Here is a 21,778-nt window from a genome sequence, read left to right on the forward strand (position 1 = left end):
CCTCTCCTTGCCCTTAGAAACCTTCATCATCCACTGTTGACTGTAACTGGTGTTCTTTAAGTCACAATTCTGAAAATGTCACTTTAAGAAAGTTGGCATTTTCTTGTCCTAGCCATGTGGGTGCCTACAGCCTGTATCCTGGGTCACATGACTAAGTGCAATTGGTATTTTTGTATTGCTCCCAGTCAGTGAGACAAATGGGTATTAAGTGTTGGCAGTATGGGCCATCTCTGACTTGATGGGTGAAGAGCTATCACCTACCACATTTACACACCACAAAGCCTCTGCCTCAGCATACTCACAAAGGGATTGACACTAGTATTTTGTGCCCCCAGACCAGCTCGGGCCAAGTCAGGGAGGCAGGAAATTTCAAATATTTTAGGGAGTGGAAACCTCCAGAACCTTCTCATGCTTCAAAGCTGGCACTGACTATAAATATTAGACCCTCAGATCCAGCTTTTCAGTAGATCTCCGGACGTGTGAATTAATCAGATGGATTGCAGTGCTGCTCTGCTGCAAGAAGGACTGCTGCCCCACTACCTGAGTGAAAAGGGCTGGACCTGTATCTTGAATCCCAGGACCACTAGAGTGACTCCAGGGGCTAGTTGGCTGGCCTCCTGATCAGAGCCTCAGGAACAGAAAAGGCTCCAACCACCTTGAACCCAGCACCTGAACTCTGACATGAGTCTTGTGCCCCAAGTGGTGCAATCCCAGTCCTGGATGCTTGAAAGTGGGCCTGTAGGTGCTCTGCCAGCCCAGCAGTGGTCTGTTGGGAAGAACCAATGCAGCGCGACACATCTCCTTGCAGCATTGTCAACATTGTCAAAGAATCAACCCCTCCGCTGCAACAAACATTACTCCCTTACAGGAACTCTGTGACAATCTTGCAAACTTCTTCCATGACAAGATCACAAATACCTACAGAAACTTAGCATAAGGACAATGACTTCTTCAAGCAACACAACAACCCCTCTACTACCATAGATATCTGACTAACTGAATGGAGCCAGCTTGCCCCACAGACACTGCCTTCATTATGAACTCAGTCCACTCAGGGGCCACCAGTCGACCCATGCTCTCACCACACCTTCGACCTAGGATCAGACACCTACTCATGAACCTGTTCCAACACATCAACTGCCACGGCCAACTTTCCCAGGGACTGGAAATACGCAGAAGTCAACACTCTGCTAAAGAAACCATCAGCAGACCCCATCAAACTCAACAGCTACCCACCGGTCTTCCTGATCCCATTCCCGGCCAAAGTATTAGAAAAAGCCATCAACCAACAACACTTGTAACATCTGGAACAGAACCTCCTACTCGACTCCTCCCAATCCAGATTCTGCAGCAACCACAGCATCGAGACAGCCCTGATCGAGGCTACCAACAACATCTGAGCCCTACTCAATCAAAGAAAGACTGTGGCTCTGATACTCCTACACCTCTCAGCAGCCTTCTATGCGGTCTCCCACCATCACAAGGCTGCACAACATGGGCATCCAAGGAGCCACTCTCAGATGAATTGCCCCTTTCCTTACCTGAAGAATGCAAAAAGTCTGCCTTTCCCCTTCACCTCCGAGCCCAATGAAATAATCTGTGGAGTACCCCAACGATCCTTGCTCAACAATTACCAAAACCCGCAAACTCAACACTATATCCTATGCCAACAACACAGAACTCATCCTCTCCGTCTCCGAAGACACCACCAATACCATGCTAGGAACCTAGGCATCTTTCTGAACAACAAGCGAACCATGACGACTCTGGTCAACTATGTCTCCTCCTGCTTCTTCCTACCCTACATGCTTCATAAGATATTCAAATGGCTATCCCAAAGCTCAAGATTCACCATCACCCAGGCCCTCATCTCCAACTAACTGGACTTCAGAAACACTCTCTATGCAGGGATGACAGCTCACTTCCTGTGATAACTACAGACCATACAGACCACAGCAGTCAGACTCATCCTGGATCTCCCTAGAAGACATCACACCCTACCGCAGAGAACTCCACTGGCTCCCTGTACAGAAAAGATGCCAGTTCAAGCTCCTGACCCACACATGCCTTCGCTCCGCTTCCCTTTATTTAACCCTCACCTCCTGCATCTGACGTAGCAGATGCAGATGTCGCTCCTTCTCCTACCTAGCAGTGAAGACATAGAACAAACTACTGTTTCATCTCTGGACCTCCCCCATTTGTTCCATAGTTCCGAAAGTCCCTGAAGGCCTGGCTATTCGGCTAATCAACTGGATCCTGCGAGCATCTAGATAGCCTCACGGGTGACAAGAAGCACTCTACAGATCTACTTATTGATTCACTAAGATTGGCATTGGAACCTTCGCTACACAATGCATCCCTGATGCAGGACTTAGCATCACAACTCCTGAGAACCAGCTGTGCCACACATCCCTGATGCAGGACCTCATATCACAGTTCCTCAGAACCTCTGCTGCAAGACACATCCCTGATGCAGGACCTCACATTGCAGCTCTTTGGAACTGCTGCTTCACAACACATCCCTGATGCAGAACTTAGCATCTCAGTTCCTCAGAACTGCCGCTACGCCATCCATTCCCAACAACTTGAAAGCCCCATCAACGGCTTAATCAGAACCACCACTGTATCATGCATCCCTTAGGCAGGACCTCGCATCGCAGCCTGCAGCTATTTGGAACCACCACTGCACAATGAATCCTTGATGTGGGATATTGCAATGCTCTGCAAACCAGATTTAAGGTACTTTGTTCAGTGGACCTAACTTAGTCCCTGTATTTAGCCTGTGCTTCGCCACAGTTAGCCTGAACTTGTGACTTTGTCCGGCCCGACCAGGTAACCACAGTTGGCGCTTTGTGCTTCTTTGCACTGTTTTTCCTTAAATCTTTAAAATTGCATATCTCTGGTTCTACTTATTCGATTTTTCTTGTTTGGTCTCAATTTAATACATTTTACTCTAGTTTTCTAAGTTGGTATGTGATTTTTCTTGTGTTTTGTTTTCACTTTATTACTGTTTGAAGTGCTGCATAAATACTTCACACATTACCTCTAAGTTAAGCCTGACTGCTTTTGTCCAAGCTACCAGAGGGCTAAGCACAGGTTAATTTGGGGTTTACATGTGTTTCACCCAGAGAAGAATTGTGGTTGCTGCTTGGGAAGGCCCCCTCAACCAGTAACCCAGTTTCCTACATTGATGTTCAGGGGTGAGATTAGGACTAGGGTATGTAGAATGCCATATAGTCCCATATAACTAATTTGATACCAATTCTAGTTTCTTTCTCCTTAATTGGCTCTTTTTACTTTTTTCAAACTTACCAGACTTTCCGTGACCATACCTGTATAAATGGAATTCAAGCTCATCAACCTGGAGAGCTATACTGTGATTGAGCTCAAGGAGTTTTGTAAGGAAAGAGGGCTTCCAACCAAAAAGGGCACCAAGATGATGGAGCTTCAAAAAGCAATGGGGGCCTGGGCAACTTTCAGGGGGTTGCTTTTTGGCCAGTGCGTAGCAGATCTTAATGCAGAGTACAACTCATCTGGAGATGGTCCGCTTCTGCACTGCCCAACCTTTCTTTGCACCCACATAACCGACAAAGCGTTGATCATCCACCCAGAACTCTTTTGTATGATGAAGGTAGAACGGCAACACTCTTTTTGGGTCCAGGTAATGGAGTCTCTCCTCTTCCTTTGAAGGATGTGGGGGTGCGTAAAAAGTAGGCAAGGTGATGGTTTGGCCTACATGAAATGATATACCCACTGTTGGCAAAAAGGAGGCCCTAATGCAAAGTACCACTTTGTCAGGACAGATGAAAAAGAAGTGAGGCTTAGATGACAAAGCCTGCAGCTCACTCACTCAGCGGGCAGAAGTAATGGCCATAAGGAAAGCTGTTTTCAAAGTGAGAAGCCTGTGAGGACAATTGTGTTGAGAACACGTTAGAAATGTCAAAACTAAATTCAAATCCAATTGGGACACAATGAATGGAGATGGATGAAAAACATGTCTAAGACCTTAAAGAAACTTGTGTACCACAGGGGACTTAAACAAAGAAGGTTGATCATGCAACCTCAAAAAGCAAAAAAAGCAGACAATTAACCTCAAGAGTGCCCACAGCAGAGCACTGCTGGGCCAGGGAAAGGATAAACAACAGGAACTCAGAGAGAGTGACAGAAAAGGGGTCAACAGACTTGTCTGTTCACCATGGCACAAATTTCTTTCAACTACAGGCATATACCATTTTGGTAGTGGGACGCCTGGCTGCCAAGATTACGTTACAGACTACGGGAGGAAGTTCAAAAGCTGTCAAATGTTGCTGTTCAATCTCCATACAAGAAGGCGGAGAGTGGACTGGTTCAGGTGCAGAACCCTCCCTGCTGCTGCCACTGCAGATCCTCCTAATTGAGCAGTCTGACCAGACGATCGATAGACATGCTCCGCAGCTCAGGATACTAGAAACTCTGTTCCGAGTCTGGAGTTTACTTGGACCCGGTCGTTCTTGATCTTCTTGAACTCTGAGCAGAAGTGGTATGGGCAGAAAGGTGTAAAGGAGGTGGTGTTGTCTGTGAACACTTGCACCATCTTTCCCTTGGTGGAGGGAAGAAATGCATTTAATGCTAGCTGAATCACACTGAGCCCCAACCTGCTGATTTGGAGTCCAGATTATGTTAGAGACCAGATGCCTCTGACCTCTACCTCTCCCAGAGAGCCATCCCATCCCAGAAGTGATGCATCTGTCACTACTGTCAGATCTGGCTGGGGAAAAGAGAGGGATCTGCCTCTGACCCAAGTGGTTCATTAACCACCACCGGAAAACTTTTGCATTTCCCTATGAGGTCTAGACCTTGTCAGAGAGAGTCCCATGTTGCTGCGCCTCTAGAACTATAGGCCCGACTGCAGAGCCCGAATATGCCACTTGGCATTTGTCACCATCAGGATGCAGGAGGCAATGAGGCCCAGCGGCCTCAAAGTCATACTCACCAAAATCCAGAATAGAGGCTGAAATATTGGAATAAGGAACAGGGTCAAGACTGATTTGCATATGGCTGGGTCCAAACTGGGGTGGCATGGTGAGCAAAAGAACTATGGATTAAACCCAAAACTGTGACTGGGGGCGAGTGTTTTCATTGTTCAGCACTCCGTCCATCATCCTTTTGTGTTGCCCTAAGCGGGAAGGGTATGCCGAGACGTGGGTCCCTTGCTCACTGTGCCACTGGATTCAAGCTAGCCTGGCTGATGAAGGGTGAAACCCAGAAACCGGTCCTCTGATGCTTGTTTCCGGTCCAGTGAGGACCTGGCTTGGCAGTTTGGACTGGACTGTTCCCATGAGGAACAGAGTCAAAACTGATTTGCATATGGCTGGGTCCAAACTGGGGTGGCATGGTGAGCAAAGGAACGATGGATTAAACCCATATCTGTGACGGGGGTGAGTGTTTACATTGTTCAGCATTCCGTTCATCATCCTTTTGTGTTGCTAATATTGGAATCATAGCCTTAATATCCTGGACTCGCTGCTTGGGAGGATAAGCCCGACACTGCACAGTGTCCAGAACAGCTTCAATGAAAGGGAGCATCTGAGAGGGAGTCTGATGTGATTTCAGCATGTTTATGGTGAACCACAGTGAAAGCCGGGGGTCTGCCTTGATCTGGGGGTGGGAGACCTCAGCCTGGGGCGAGCCCGCCTCCAACACCCAGTTGTTGAGATAGAGGAAGACTGGAACCCTGCTCTGCGCAGATGAGAGGGCAAAGGGAGGGCCAAAGGGGAGCACGGTAAATTGGAAATGCTTGTGGCCTACCGTGAACCAAAAGTAAAGTCTGTGGGCAGGCAGGACGGAAATGTGAAAATAAGAGTCCTGTAAGTGCAATGCAGTCATCCAGTCTGCTCGGTCCAGGGCAGATAGAACCTGAGCCAGAGTGAGCATCTTGAACTTCTCCTTCTTGGGGAAGAGATTGAAGGGCCAAAGGTCTAGGACAGGGAGGAGGCTCTTGTTTTTTTTTGGGGTACTAGAAAGTAGCCAGAATAACAACCATGACCCACTTCTGGCACGGAAACCCTTTCTATGGCTCCCTTGACCAAGAGAGCTGTAACATCCTCACAGAGAAGGGACAAGTGATTCTCCGTCATCCGATCATAGGATGGTGGCATAGATGGAGGGGCAGCCTTGAAGGGGTGAAACCCCATTGGACTATCTGCAAAGCCCACCTGTCTGACGTGATGGATTGCCAGCGGAACCGGTGATGGCAAATCCTGCTGCCAAATGGCCCATGGTAGGGGACAGTCAGACTAGTAAGGCTTAGAGGCTGCTGCTGGCAGGGTGTGAGCAAACTATCCAAACTGGTGGCTCCCTGATCCACGTGGTTGGTGGATCCCACGCAGAGTTTGGGCAGCATGCGCAGCATCATGGATGGCCGGGAAAGGACATGGTTGGAAGCCCCTTCTGTAGCCATGATTGGGGTGAAAAGCAAACTAAGGGGGGGGGTGAGGGGCTGCAATGAGGCCCAAGGACCTGGCCGCACCTTAAGGATCCTTGCAGCACTTGAGCACCGAGTCTGCCTGGTCTCCAAAGAGAAGGTGCTATCAAAGGGCATGTCCATCAAAGTAGCTTGGACATTTCCTGAAAAGCCAGGCATCCTCAGCCAAGCATGGGGCCTCTGGGCCACTGTCCACAAAACCGGTCTGCCTAGTGAGTCGGTTGAATCCAGTCCGCAACAGATGGTGAACTTTCCTGCGTCCCTCCCGTCAGCAACAGCTTGAGTGTGCGCAGCCTGGGCCTCCTCAGGAACCTGTGTCAGCACTTACGCAACCGTACCCAAAGCACGTGGGAATAACGACCTAAAAGATATACAGTGTACATGGACCGCAGTGCAAGGCTGGTGGAAGAAAAAAATCTTCTTCCCAAGTATGTCCACCCTTTTGGATTCCCTATCCAGTGGTGCAGGAAGGAACTTGCCCTGTGAAGCAGAGGCCTGGCTAACCAAGCTCTCAGGGATGGGTGTTAAGTTAGAAAGCTTGGGTCCCCTGGAGTGGGGTAATGGTGGTGGGCAATTGACCTGTTCACAGGAGTCCCTGTACTTGGTTTGGATGAGGTACCGAGTAGGACATCCAGAAAGGCCTCAATAAATAGGAGTATGAGTTCTGGGAAGCAAGCTCCTGGTTGAAGCACCTCTATCAGGTGGTTAGTCCTGCTAGCCACTGAAGGCAACTCAAGGTCTTGGAACTCAGCTGCTCTACTCACCACAACAAAACAGGAAGCTCTCTTCTCCACAGCCAAGGTAGGGAGAGAAAGCATACCAGTATATGAAGAATTATTCAGTCAGCTGGTTTCACCCAGGTCTGTATGACATAAGGGGTTCTTCCTGGAGCTGGTATTCAAAAGGTTCCAGTGACCCCTCCCATTCATCACCGTAACCTAGCCCATAACAGAGGCTCCGGATCCAACATAGGAGCAAAGGCTCCTGCCTGTGTAGTATGACTCCCATCCAGCTCAGTGTCGGAGTTGAGGATTACAATAGGCATGCCCATCTGTGGGTGCGGGCAGTGCCGGAAGCGTCTATTTCACAATGCACATCGGAAAAGGTCAGAGTGGTATGACAGACATTGGACCGGTCCAGGGCTGGATCCATGGGCCCCCATTTGGCGTAAAGCCACCAATGTGGAACCCAATGGGGTCCCTTTCGACTTCACTGGGCCCAAAGGCACTTCAGTAGCGGACTGCCCACAATGAGGCACCTGGCCTCATAAAACTCTTTAAGATGGGTCGGGGTTGGTCTGGCTCCTGGAATCTTGGCGAGGCGACGAGTTGGCACAGGCTCCGCAGAGCGAGGTCTAGAATGTTGACACTCCATCGTCTCGTCGGCTGACTGATAAGGAGAAGTCTAAGAATGCTTTGACTTCTTAGATTTCGTCTTGTGCCTCGACTTACCCGATCGCCCGAGAACTTGGCGTAGGACAACGACGATGAAGGACTCTGTGACCAATCCCGGGACCTTCCTCTCGACCAAGATCTCAACTTGTGCGGAGTCTATCGACGGGCCACCATCAGCTTCAGGGACCGCCCCCTCAAAGCCTTCTGATGCATGGCCTGACACTCAGAGCACGACTTCGAGTCATGGTCTCGCTCCAGACATCAAAGACACACGAGGTGCAGATCCATCAAGGACATCGCCCAATGACAAGAACTGCTGGGCTAGAACCTGGTCTTCCTCAATGGTATTCTCGATGCACCAGGAATTGAAAACTTGAAAAAATCTTCAACAAAACATCAAAAAAAGCCAGTCAAAAAAAGAGGGGAAGCTCGCTTCAGATCAGCGCTAGCTGGCGCAGAAAGAAAATAACTGACGTTAGCATGCCAGTGTGGCTTCTATATAGGAATGACAATGTTATATTTGGCGCGGACAACGACAGAAGCGGAGCTGATCAACGCCACCTAATGGCGGGCAGGGGCGCTGCTCATGAAAAATCTCTGTATCCAGTCTGACGCCTGGGGGAAATTCAAAGTTAAGGAATCTTCAACCAGTAGCCTCTATCAGATATATGAGTTAACCACTAAAGAGGGTTTTAAATTACAATTCTTTAGGGACCAAACTCAACATTCCTACCTGAACATAATTGAACCTTATCACTTATTACACGCAATAAGCTAATGTTATCCTACGGGAGACGTAGGCCTTGCAGTAGTGAAATACAAGTTTGTGAGTTTTTCACTACCAAGACATGTAAAACTTAAAAGTACATGTATAACCTTTTAATGAGACACTGCACCCTGCCATATAGTCTATTTAGGGCTTACCCTAAGGGGTGACCTTTATGTAATAAAAAGGAAGGTTTACGCCTGGAAAAAATATTTATTTTACCAGATCAAAATGGCAGTTTAAAAAGTCACACACAGGCTGCAGTGGCATGCCTGAGATATGCTTGATAAGCTACATAAGTGGGTTGCACAATTAGTTCTGCAGGCCCACTAGTAGCATTTAATTTACAGGCCCAGGATAAACGTAGGACTAATAAGTGAATGCAATGTGTCAATTGGATGTGAACTAATGTTACCATGTTTTAAGGAGTGAGCATGCGCTCTTTCGTACTCTTTTGCAGTGGTAAAGTGCACACAGTCCTAAGGCCAACAAAAATGAGATCAACAAAAATGAAGGAGTAAGGCAAAAGGTTTGAGGGGAGACCGCCCTAAGGCTGACAGGCCTAACAATGGGAAGACAAAAAATTTAAGGTTTTGCAGAGCTCATGACAAAATAATGTTTATCGCAGAATAAAACGGCTTTAAATTGCAAATTGGATTAAATTGACTCCTCATGCACCACAGGGGAATTAATAGTTGGTTGTTTGGGACCACGCTTTAGCAAATGGTTCTACTGCAGAAGACTTCCAGGCCTCCTCTAAATCAATGGTACATCATCCTCCTCTGTAAATCTATAGTGGTAAAGGGATGTCCTGAGCACCCTAAATTAACGTATTTCCTCAGGCTTTCTCTTCTAACGAAAAGAGCAGCCAAATTTCAATTCTGGATTCACTCCATCCCATTAGGGCATCATTAACCAATAAGGAGAGTCGCCTGACATTAAGGAGGCAGTGGCCTGGTATTAGACCATGAAGGTTTTCGGCACAAAACTGATTAGGGGAACCATAAATATAGGATATGCTTAAAGAAGCTGACGTTGCTAAACCTGTTCAACAGAGCAGCCCACATACTTTCACAACATACAGTATTTGCAGAGCTGGCACCAGCCCTCCAGATCTTTAGGACATGCAGATTGATCCACTAGTGAACGGGGGAGTGTACTTCCTCTCATCCTCCAGCAACATTTTTGCAGTGTCAACTGGAACTAAGATCATGTATAGCTAGGGGTAGTGCCTTTTCGATTTGTTGTTCCACTCAGTGACAATTAAATTGCAAAACTTACAATTCAAGGAGGATGAAATGTTGACAGCTGCGTGCAAGCATTAGGGATGCATGCTTCCCAAGCTAATGAAGAAAAGAATAGTAATGATACCACTTATTAGGAAAGTATCTCCTCCTTAGATGATGGCGAGGGAGGAAGTAAATAAAAGCAAAGGTTGTACGTTCTGATCCCCTGCGCAATTTATCTATGAACGGTTGGGTGGTAACACTACCAAAAATGATTAGGCTGGCGTAATGCTAAGCACTAACCAAGCAAACCATAGCAAAGCCCAATACACTGAGACCCACCTTTGTGTATGTGGTTTCTGGTGTAAATAGGAGCAACAGGTTCCTGTCTGACATTGCAAAACACACTAAATGAGTCACTTTCTACCACTGTTTTATAAAAATGTTCAATTGAAACTATGAGCTGATTAACACTGCTGTCTGCCCAAATGCTTAAGTTATTTGTGTGTTAAAACCTACAACACATTGAGATGGCCTATTGAAACAGCCTTCAGTTGTAGGTAATTTGTAATCAATTAGTTGTAGTTGTAGAAATTCTCTCATTTGAACCGGTCATCTGTTAAAAAAAAAATTGAATAAACTCTTTGCGAACCGGTTATCATGAGTGATACTTACTTAGTTTAGGTACTCTTGTAAGTAACTAATACGAAAATGATAGGGTACTCAATGTGAACAGAAAAACACACCCTGACTCCGCCTTTTGTCCTTACAACCTAACATCCTTGTAAATTCACTTTGCACACTTCCCCTTGTTGCACTGCTAGTGAAGCTGCTGCAAAGTTTCAGTACAAAATTATTTGCACCACAAGCCAACAATACTCACGTGCCTCGTAGGTGTCTGCACTGACCCTGTCCGAACCAGCTCCGACCTCACTGGCTCAGGGATTCTCTGGTGCCCTTGAGGACAGGTGGGACGCACAATGTAGCAAAATGTGAAAATATTGTTTTAATGTGCGAAGTGCTGCTAAGTTACCGGAAGTGTCCGGTGCCGAGAAATAATGACACACAGTGCACAGTTAACATCTTGAAGTCATTGCACACCAACCTCCTCCACTGTGTGACTATCCTCCTACATCCAGCTGAGTCATATCAGCCTTGATCAGCTGAAAGGTTCTTTTCCTTTTAGAAACCAGCTTTACATCGCTTTTGTGATTCTTTTATCGACACGGGCATCTTGTTCACCTAAGACAAACTTCAAACGAATGAAAAATGCCTCCTACATCCAAAAGGAAGAGCAATTTAAGTGGAAAAGGTGGAGTTTTAGGATGCTTGCTCTAGAGTTCTCTAGTCACCTGTTAGGCAAATAGTAAAGTCACTTCCCTTAAAGATGTCCTATTAATGTCACTATGATCATGTAAAAGATTAAACTTACCACTGCTGGAACTTCCTTGAAGTCCAGATGCCATAAGCATCGGATCAGAACCACCAAGGTCAATGGCTAATGGAGAGTTAGGAGCTGAAGTTGGTGACATTGGGGTAGATGGACGTCTGTGATCAGTCACCATTGTGGAACCTACAATGATACAAAAAAAGGAGTCATCAATGAGTTTTACTGAGTGACACAAAAGCAAATGCTACCCAAACGTATAGTGGTTTGCACACAAAACTGTGAATCAAGAGGACTGAGCACAGACACAAATGCATGCCTCCCCTCCACAACACCTACTGAAACACATCAGCTTACGCTCCCCAAGCAAGAGGACGACATATGTAGGTAATTATGGATTTCACTTCAAAATAAATTAACAAGAACAAATCATAAAACTGTCAGTCGCCTTGAGTCACATTCCTGTTCACAATTCTGTCTTCTGACTAATATTTGGCAAACAAAAACGCAAAACACAATGCAAAATTAATCGCACATACACAAAAAACCCATCTACTGCATAGTATGCCCTAAAAAGTAAATACAATTTAATAGGTCAATCATGTCTGATACACACGATTTTTTTTTAAGTTCTCCAATGTAAATACAATATATTATTCATCAATGTTGTATGCACATTTATTAACAGAATTACACGAGGTATGCAATGAATTACTACCAACACTAAGAGAGTAAAATAGACAAAACCAAAGGCCTTATTTAGAGTTCGGCGTTGTAAAAAATCTACCAAAAAGTGTTGTATGTGACAACCTCTGTTTTTAGATTATATACGGCCTCTGAACCCTAAATAAGGCTAATGAGACATCCAGTTGTTGGCAGATGTCACACATTTATCAACATCTAAAATACAGATACAAAGTTTGAAGCAAAGGTGACCCCCACAGATGTTAACATGATGATGTGAAAAATAAAATGTATAAGGCTTCAAGATATTTCTAGACATACATGTGAGTGTTTTTCTAATGTGTCTTTAAAGCTGTCATAATATTTCTAAATTTTTAAAAATTGTGAAGCTAAAAAAATAATTTAGTTGTAAGTAATTAATTATAAAGTAATTAAAAGTACATTAAATTGCAATTTATTTTAATACAATTTAGTACTTGGGTACATCATTTTATGTTTTGAAAGTTTTTGGGAGTAGTAGGGAGTTTTTAGAGCTCTGTGATGGGTAGTAATGTAATTTTATGGCTGAGTGATGGGTAGTATATTATAGGGTGTAAATGAGTTTTTGTAGTAAGAGATAGATAGGGTTCAGGGGAGGGTGGATCAATGTACTGAGGTAATACAGAGTTTTTAGGTCTCAGGGGTGGGTAGAGAAGAGGGGTAGTAACATAGTTTTAGGGTTCTGAGGAACAGTAACGTATGGGATTAGTAAGGACTATTTAGGGGTCATTCGTAAGTGCTTCTAGCAGTAAGTGGTTATTAGTGTTAATGTAAGGGCACTTAAAAATAGCAAATATACATATTAAATGAAATCTAATCTTAATTGAGTTTTAAAATGTTATGATAGATAGATAGATAGATAGATAGATAGATAGATAGATAGAACTATTACATGTCTTTATTTGACAGATACTTTTATCACATTTCAGAACACAAGTAGGTTGGAGGGAAAGAAGGTTAGAAGATTTTAAAGAGGAAAGAGAAAACAGACAAAGGATGCACGATATGCAGTAAGTGACGACTGGAAAAATTATGATCCACAGTGCGCCTGGCCTGACGATCTCGGACCACCTCCTCAAATATCTGAGGAAGTTAAAAACCTTGGAATTACCATGGACTCAAAGTTAACAATGACTGCCAAAGTGAACAAATTAGTATGATTAAGCTTCATCACATTGAAAACTCTGCGACGCATCTTCCCCCACCTCGGATTTCCACACAAGGTCCAGGCTACTATCTCTCTTGTGCTATAGGTTATGCCAATGGCCTGCACCATGGATCATCTCCATCTACTATGAAAAAATAGAACGCATTCAGAACTCGGCTGCCAGACTATTACTTCATGTAAACCCACAAACCCACACCTCCTCTGCCTTGAGGGTACGACATTGGTTGCCAAAAGATCCACCTGCAAGCTGCTTTGTGTCACCCCCAAAGCAATACATGGAACAGGACCGTTTTTCATCAGGAATAAAATCACCAAAAACATTTAACAAAGAAACCTCCGCTCAAGATTGGCACCTGCCCTGAAACAGCACCATACAAGAAAAAGACTATAGACGGTACATCATTCTCTGTTCAGTCAGCCAAACTATGGAATTCATTACCCCCAAATATAAGATCCACGGATAACTATCTTGTCTTCAGAAAACTACTCAAGAGTTGTCTCTTTCCTTCATAACCACCATATCCAAACAGCAATGGACTGCATATGCCTGTGTAGGTAAACATTTCTAATCAGATTATGTGTATCTATCTGGATATGTGTATTGCTTTAATAATAAATATGTAAATGTATATATGTGTGTATGTGAATATATCTGTGCATATGTGTATATACAAGTAAGTATACAATGTATGTATGTGTATATACAAATATATGTGTATAGTATGCTATGGTTAACATGTCTATAGGTCACTGTCTAGTTCCTAAATAAGTTGTTAGATTAGATAGTTCTGAATCCCTGCTTTCATTTTATCTATCACAATGAGCAAATGTTATCTTAACTATTTTTCAGCAAACATTTCACTATTGAAAACTGAGGAAAGATCAAATATTGTTAGAAAAGTACACAAATAAATTAACATTAAATATTGAAAATCTGTGTTTATACAGCACAACCTTAAATCTCAAAATATTATATCCATTATTATATTCCCTATACATGTATTCCTTTACTATGTATTTACGTATCTATGTGTTTTTTACTTTAGTCTTATTGTACAAGAGGGAAAGAAAAAAATAATTAACTGCTCTCTCGTAAGCTTTACTCTGTTTCCCCATAACCCTATACCTCTATCAATCTATCCTCCATCCCCACTGTCTGACTCATCCCAAAACCATTCTACTACTATAATCGCCAAAATAACCCTGCCTAAGCTCTTCCCTCCTCTAATGCTCCTGGCTCACCCCAAACCTCAGTTTACAACTATGATCTTCCAAACAATCCTACTAAATTCTCCCTCACTTATCTCACCTTTGACTCATCCAAAACCCCTTCTACTACTATGATCTCCATAACCCCTTTCTACAGACTCTTCCCTCGTCCATCTCTACTTCACTTATTGCAAGCCTCATCCTATTACTATAAACTCCTAATTAACACTTCTGGAGTCTTCTGGCCTCTATACCTCCATTATTCTACTCAAACCTACTAAGAAATTCACATATCCTCTGCTCAAGTTAACTCATACTAATACTGTACTCATATTTCCCTACACTGATCCACCACAAATTCTTCTGGGTTCCGGAGTCAGGTGCTACCTGCTGAAAAGTGGTTTGATGCCTCGACAGGGGTAGTAAGAGCTATATAAATACAATTACAATATTTTTTAGCAAGAGCTGAAATGTTGAGGCAGATTAGATGCATATGGCACTAAGAGACTAGTTTTTGTTTCTCTCGCCTCTACAAGGATTGAACTACTTAGAATACTTTGTTAACCATTTCTTCTACCCTTTATATGTTTGTAATGTTACTCAAATAGTGTGAACCTAGCTGGAGAGCAATGAAACACTAATCATGGGGCAGGGCCTGGTAGGAGATGCACAGAGAGGGTAGGTGACAGGGAGACAGCTATTGGATCGGGACTCAATGTTGCTTGAAGATGTTTGTCTTGAAAGTTTTCCTCAGCTGTAAGAGAGTTGATGTTGAAGGGGATGCTGTTCCAACTCCCGGTTGAGCTGATGGAGACAGACAGCTTTTTGGTATTTTCATTCTTCCTTTTTTTGATATTGAGTCTGACAAAGTCTCAACTCCTAGTCTTGCGATGTCTCCCAGACGTGATTAGTTTGTTAGTTTGTTGGCTATGTAAGTTGGGATCAATTTTCTGATGACTATGTACGTAACACAGCTGGTCATGTGGGCTTGGTAGGGGTACCAGTGTAGTTCTATCAATGTGGAAGTGACATGGTTCAGTTTCTTGTTACCACCACAGAAGTGTGCTAAGGAATGTTGGATGCCTTTGAAAGATGCCAGGATACTGTCTGGGGACTCATTAAACAAAGTATTGCCTTCATCTAGATGGGAAAGCATCAGGACCTGAACTAATATCTTGAATTCATCTACTGGGCAAAAAGGTTTCAATTCAGGAGAGAGAGTTGGTACGTTGCTGTTCTGGCTTCCCTCGAGATATGCTTCTTGAAGGTGAGGTCTGTACCAGGCTGAATTCATGAAATTTTGCACATGTTCAATGTGGGTCGAAGCCCGCCCCAGATTTAAGTCAAACAGCCATGTTTGAATCTGTGCTTGTTTAGTGTGGTTGGCAAACAGAAGGATTTTGGACTTCGCTGGGTTGAGCATCAAGGAGCTGGTTGACATCCAAATCTGTATGAGTGCACGGAACTATTTGAGTCTCTGCATGTCACTGGTAATTTGAACTTGAGATACAGATGAGTATTGTTTTCATACTGGAGGATCTTGACGTTGTTATCTATGAAAATGGAACAAGGAGTCCATGAGAAGATTAAAGAGGATGGGAGAAAAGATGAAGCCCTGTGGGTTGTAGTGTTGACAACGGATGTGGTCTACACCAAACGAAGGAAGCAGGAAAGGGGGGTCGGGAGCCCGACCCCTCCTAAACAGGTGCAAGGTGGTTTGCACCATTGGCGGGAGGGGAAGAGCATAAAGGGAGGAGCGAAAGAGCGGGAGGGCAGTTGAGAACGGAGAGTCGTTTGAACTAATAAACTAAGTTAAAGCACACACGGCTCGGTGTGTTTATTTGGTAGCCGCGCGTTAAGCTGACACGCGCGACGCTACAATTGGCGACGAAGGTACCGGAGATCCCCGTGTGCCACGACACCGAGAAGCATTTGGGCAGCACCCAGATTTAAAAAAAAAAAAAAAAGCAGAGGCAGCGATCGACGAACACGCTCACCGCAGTGAGACAACTCACCCAGCTGAGCCTCGCCGTCCGCGGAGCCATCGAAGACTGACACAGACGTGTCAGCACGGCGCTGCTGCGAGCCAAAGCCGACGCGGGCAGCCGACCGGAGGAGAGCGTGTCCTACGGCCAAAAGGCCGTGCGCCTGCTAGAAGGAACGCCCACCTGCAGGCCCCAGAGAACAATCGGAACAACGGAGAATACCAGGTGAGACGCCCGGAGCAGTCTGAAACGCTCGAGCGCTCCGCTGCGCAACTCTCAAACCAAGTCACTGTGCAAGTACCTGTGAGCCTGCCAGCAACGCCAAGCCCCAGACGCCCGCTGCGCCGCTCTGCATAAAAAAAAAAAAATAAGAAAACGAACAAGCAGTTTTGAAACGCTCGAGCGCTCCGCTGCGCAACTCTGCAACCCAAGTCACTACGCAGGTGCCTGTGAGCCCCGCCAAGAACGCCAAGCCCCAGACGCCCGCTGCGCCGCTCTGCATGGGAAAACAAAAATAAAAAGAAAACGAACAACAACAAATTTTGAGACAGGATAAAGAAATAAAAGGAGAATCAAAGCACAATTTTTTCTTTCCTTCCCTGGTCTTCTCTGTTTTCCACTGGTGGTGCACAAAGGACACTGGTGCATAAGTAAAAAGAGGAGACAGAAAGCGCACAACACTCCCCGCAGCACCCCTCTAGCCAGCATGGCCGGAATACCGCCCATAGAGCCTTTCCAAGTCACAGGTGCCCCCCCCACCCAAGCAGCGAAATGGAAAGTCTGGGTGGAGCGCCTAGAAACGTACTTCGAAGATCTAGGCATACAAGCGGAGAGAAAAAGACCACTCCTTCTCCATATAGGGGGAGCAGACATACACCAAATTTTCAAGACCGTCACTGAGGCCAGACCTCGCACATACGACACTCTAAAAGCGGCAATTACAGCGCATTTCGAACCATATGCAAACGCAGACTACGAAAGATTCCTCCTGCGCCAGGCTCGACAGATAACCGATGAGTCGGTGGATGTGTTCTACACCAGGCTCAAAGAACTAGCGAGCACCTGCACACTGCCCGATGAAGACGACGAGGTCAGAGCACAGCTCATCCAAGGGTGCTCGTCATCAGAACTCAGAGAACGCATTCTACAACAGCCAAATATTACGATGAAAGACATACTAACGCTAGGACGGTCACAAGAGCTCGCGCGGGCTCGCGCAGCACATATGGAACAGCCCTCGACAGCCCAACCGAAAGCCGAAACAGCAAATGCGGTAACAAAGGAGTCCACGCGACGCAAAGACACGTACAAAGGCAAACCCAAAAGCAGGAAGTGCAAATGGTGCAGAGGACCAGCACCACACCCAACAACCTGCCCAGCGTGGGGAAAAATGTGCAGTGCTTGCGGGAAAATGAACCACTTCGCGAAAGTGTGCAGGTCAACTCCAAAACAGTCTACTGCAGCCCCCAAAACAACAGTCAAAATGGTAAACACCACCTGGGACCCCGATTCAGAGAGCGACAACGAATCTCACTTGGTGCACATTATACACACCATAAAAGGCCGGCGACTCCCCACTTGCAAAGTTAAAATCCAAGGCACACAAGTGTCAGCGTTGGTAGACACCGGAGCATCAATAAACTTAATGGCCTCAGATGTGTACGACACCCTACCCAAACCACGGACATCCCTTAGACCCACAAACGTCCAAGTATTCGCTTTCGGGCACAGCCAACCTTTAAAAATAGCAGGGATCTTTACCACCGAGGTCAGCCATGCCGACACCACGAAACCCACGAAAATATATGTATCAAAGGACGGGACAGGGTTCCTACTAGGCTGCCAAACGGCCCAGGACCTCGAACTGGTACATTTTGCTTTCAGCATACACGCACATGCGTTACTCCAGCTCACACAAGAGTTCAAAGCCCTTTTTGACGGTATTGGGTGCCCCAGAGAGCCCCCCCTACGGCTCCACATAGATGAGTCAGTCACCCCAACAGCGCTTAGACACCGCCGAGTCGCTTTCCAACTCCGCCCCAAAGTGGAACAAGAACTCCACATGCTGGAACAAGCAGGGATCATCGAAAGGGTCACAGGGCCCACACCGTGGGTATCCCCGATCGTAGTCGCAAAGAAGCCCAAACAACCCGACGCAGTCAGAATTTGTGTGGACATGCGAGTACCAAATCTCGCAATAAAGAGAGAGCGCCACCTCACCCCCACAATCGATGACATCCTGAGCGAACTGACAGGGTTGTGTTGGTTTTCGAAGATGGATCTCCGATCAGGGTACCACCAGATCATGCTACACCCCGAATCGAGGCCCATCACCACTTTCTCCACACACAACGGCCTATGGCGCTACAAAAGACTGAATTTTGGCATATCCAGTGCCGCGGAAATCTTCCAGCAGGTAATCAAAAAGGTCCTACATGGCCTCCCAGGAGTACCAAACGTCAGCGACGACATTTTAGTTCATGCCCCGACCATCGAAATACACATGAAACGACTGCGGGCGGTCTTCACGAGACTTCAAACAAAAGGGTTGACGCTCCACAGAGACAAGTGTGATTTCCTCAAGGAAGAAATCTCCTTTTTCGGTTACCGATTCTCAAAGCAAGGAGTCGGACCGGATCCACAGAAGGTCAAAGACATCCAGGACGCCCCAGCACCAACGACAGTCACAGGGATAAGGAGCTTCCTGGGAATGGTCACATATTGCAGGAGATTCATGAAGAATTTGGCCGACATCACAGGGCACCTAAGAAAGCTCACACAGTCCGCCCAACCGTGGGTATGGGAGAACGAGCAAGAGACCGCATTCCAGGCCACCAAAGATGCACTCTCAGCTGACACCACCCTAGCATTCTTTGACCCCCGACGACAATCACAGCTTGTAGTGGACGCGAGCCCCACGGGGCTAGGGGCAGTGCTGGGACAGAAACAAGACTGCGGCGGATGGGCCCCTATCGCTTTTGCAAGCCGTACGCTCACACCCACAGAACAAAGGTACTCCCAAATCGAAAGAGAAGCCATTGCCATCCACTGGGGATGCCGACATTTCCACCTGTACCTGTATGGAAAGTCATTCTCAGTAGTGACAGACCACAAACCATTACTTTCGTTGTTCAAAGGGTCATCATCCAAACCACCCCCACGAATTGAAAAGTGGATCCTGCAATTACAAGAATATGACTTCACGCTCACATACCAGCCCGGCACAAAGAACCCAGCGGATTTCCTATCCAGGCACGCGCGCCCAGCCACTTCAAACGAAATCGAGGAAGCCAAAGACACAGAAGAATATGTGAGGCTGATAGTAGAAAGAGCACGGCCGGCTCCCATACCACTCCAGGAGGTAGTGGAGGCAACCAAACAGGACGAGTGTCTGCAACTAGCCATAGCAGCAACCCGCACAGGAGAATGGAGACCCCTCCAAAGGCCGGACTCGTTCCGCACGCAGCAAGCTCAAGCTTGCCTACACGCACTATTCAACGTGCGCCAAGAACTGTCAGTAAGCAAAGAAGGCTGCCTACTCAGGGGACTCCGCCTAGCCATACCAACCAGCCTCACCGACAGAGTAGTATCCTTGGCACACGAAGCACACCAAGGGGTTGTCAAATCAAAAACCCGCATAAGGAACAAAGTCTGGTTTCCAGGCCTGGACAGACTGGTGGAAGACACAATCCAAAGGTGCATGGCCTGCCAAGCCAGTGGCAACCCCGACCCCCCTGCACCCATCATAACTGAACAAGACCCGACGGCGCCATGGCAACGAGTGAGTGCCGATTTTGGCCACCTACCAGACGGGTCGCACATGCTCATTATGATAGACGACTTCTCACGATATCCAGAGGTTGAAGTAGTAAAATCAACATCAGCACAAGCAGTCATCCCCAAAGTGGAGAAGCTCATGGCCACTCATGTTTTTTTCGGCGAAATCTGCACAGACAATGGACCCCCGTTCAACAGTCGCGAGTGGGAACAGTTCCTGGAGTCCACAAACACGAAGCACAGACGCATCACCCCACGGTGGCCACAAGCAAACGGCGAGGTGGAGAGGTTCGTGAGAACCCTCAATAAAGTTATCCGTATAGCCGTGGCGGACGCTAGAGACATAGAGAGAGCAATCTATGTATTCCTAAGGGAGTACAGAGTAACACCACATGCTACCACAGGAGTCACGCCCAGCCGACTCTGTTTCGGCAGAACAGTAGTAGACGCCATCCCACACCACCCCTCCTGGCTGTAAGCACACAGCCACCCAGCAAATCAACAACCAGAAGGAGTGCCACAAATAGATACGCCTCCCAGAAACGAGGGGCCAAGCATACAACGATGCAAGTGGGAGACACGGTGCTAGTGAAAGACCGCCACCCAGGTAGCAAATTCCGACTACCTTTCGAAGTCGAACCATGGACGGTGATCACCGTAAAAGGCACGATGGTGACAACCCAGAGGGGCCAAGAAAAAGTAACCAGGAATGTAGCTTTTTTTAAGCGGCTAAACCCACAGACACCCAGCAGAGGAGGCAGGAACTACACGGAGACAAGAGCCGAGTCAGACACAGAACCGAACGACTGGAGTATCACAATAGATGAACCGGGACACAGTCAAGAGCAACCAAGAAACCGACCACCAACAGAACGAAGGCAAACACAGGCGACAGAGGCAGAAACGGCTGGACCAAACAGAGAAGGAGCACAAGCATCAGGGCGGTCGGGCACAGAGAGATACTCACTACGGCACAACCCTGGGCCTTCACGGCGGTATGCGGACTTCGCATGTGACTGATCACTCCAGCATGCTGCTCTCATCGAGCCGCACGCATTTATACGTGGGTGTAAACATAGAGCTGTTCCAGCTAACCAAGTTTAGTTTGTTTGATGTTTGAATTTCCACCTTTCCCCTGTTGGGGAGGGATGTAGTGTTGACAACGGATGTGGTCTACACCAAACGAAGGAAGCAGGAGAGGGGGGTCGGGAGCCGGACCCCTCCTAAACAGGTGCAAGGTGGTTTGCACCATTGGCGGGAGGGGAAGAGCATAAAGGGGGGAGCGAAAGAGCGGGAGGGCAGTTGAGAACGGAGAGTCGTTTGAACTAATAAACGAAGTTAAAGCACACACGGCTCGGTGTGTTTATTTGGTAGCTGCGCGTTAAGCTGACAAGTGCGACGCTACATGGGTCTCTGCAGGAGGTCGAAGTACATGATACAGCGGTGTCTATATGTATGAGCTGATGGCTATAAGTGAAGTAGGAAGCAAACCACTGTAGGGTTGTGCCTGAGAAGTCCATGCATTTTCCGGGGTATGATTGAGAGCTGAATAGCCGACCCTATCGAAACTGCAGAGAGGTGAATCAGGATTAGAAAACCGGTCAGTTGCTGTCACTGAGAAGAGAATTAACTACTTGAAAGGAGCAGTCTCAGAAGGTCTGAAGCCTGATCAGTAGTTCT

General features: G+C 46.5%; 1 protein-coding gene across 2 annotated transcripts in view; it reads right to left on the reverse strand.

Annotated features, from left to right (window-relative positions):
* Positions 1-21,778, reverse strand: part of NEURL1 (neuralized E3 ubiquitin protein ligase 1) — a 413,365-nt gene that overhangs the window by 28,684 nt on the left and 362,903 nt on the right. For both annotated transcript variants that reach the window (XM_069239472.1, XM_069239473.1), the window contains one exon: positions 11,282-11,422. In XM_069239472.1, coding sequence (XP_069095573.1) covers positions 11,282-11,422 — 141 coding nt within the window. The remainder of the gene's footprint in view (positions 1-11,281; positions 11,423-21,778) is intronic.

This window comes from Pleurodeles waltl, chromosome 6, assembly GCF_031143425.1.
Source record: "Pleurodeles waltl isolate 20211129_DDA chromosome 6, aPleWal1.hap1.20221129, whole genome shotgun sequence".
In the NCBI taxonomy this organism is placed as follows: Eukaryota; Metazoa; Chordata; class Amphibia; order Caudata; family Salamandridae; genus Pleurodeles; species Pleurodeles waltl.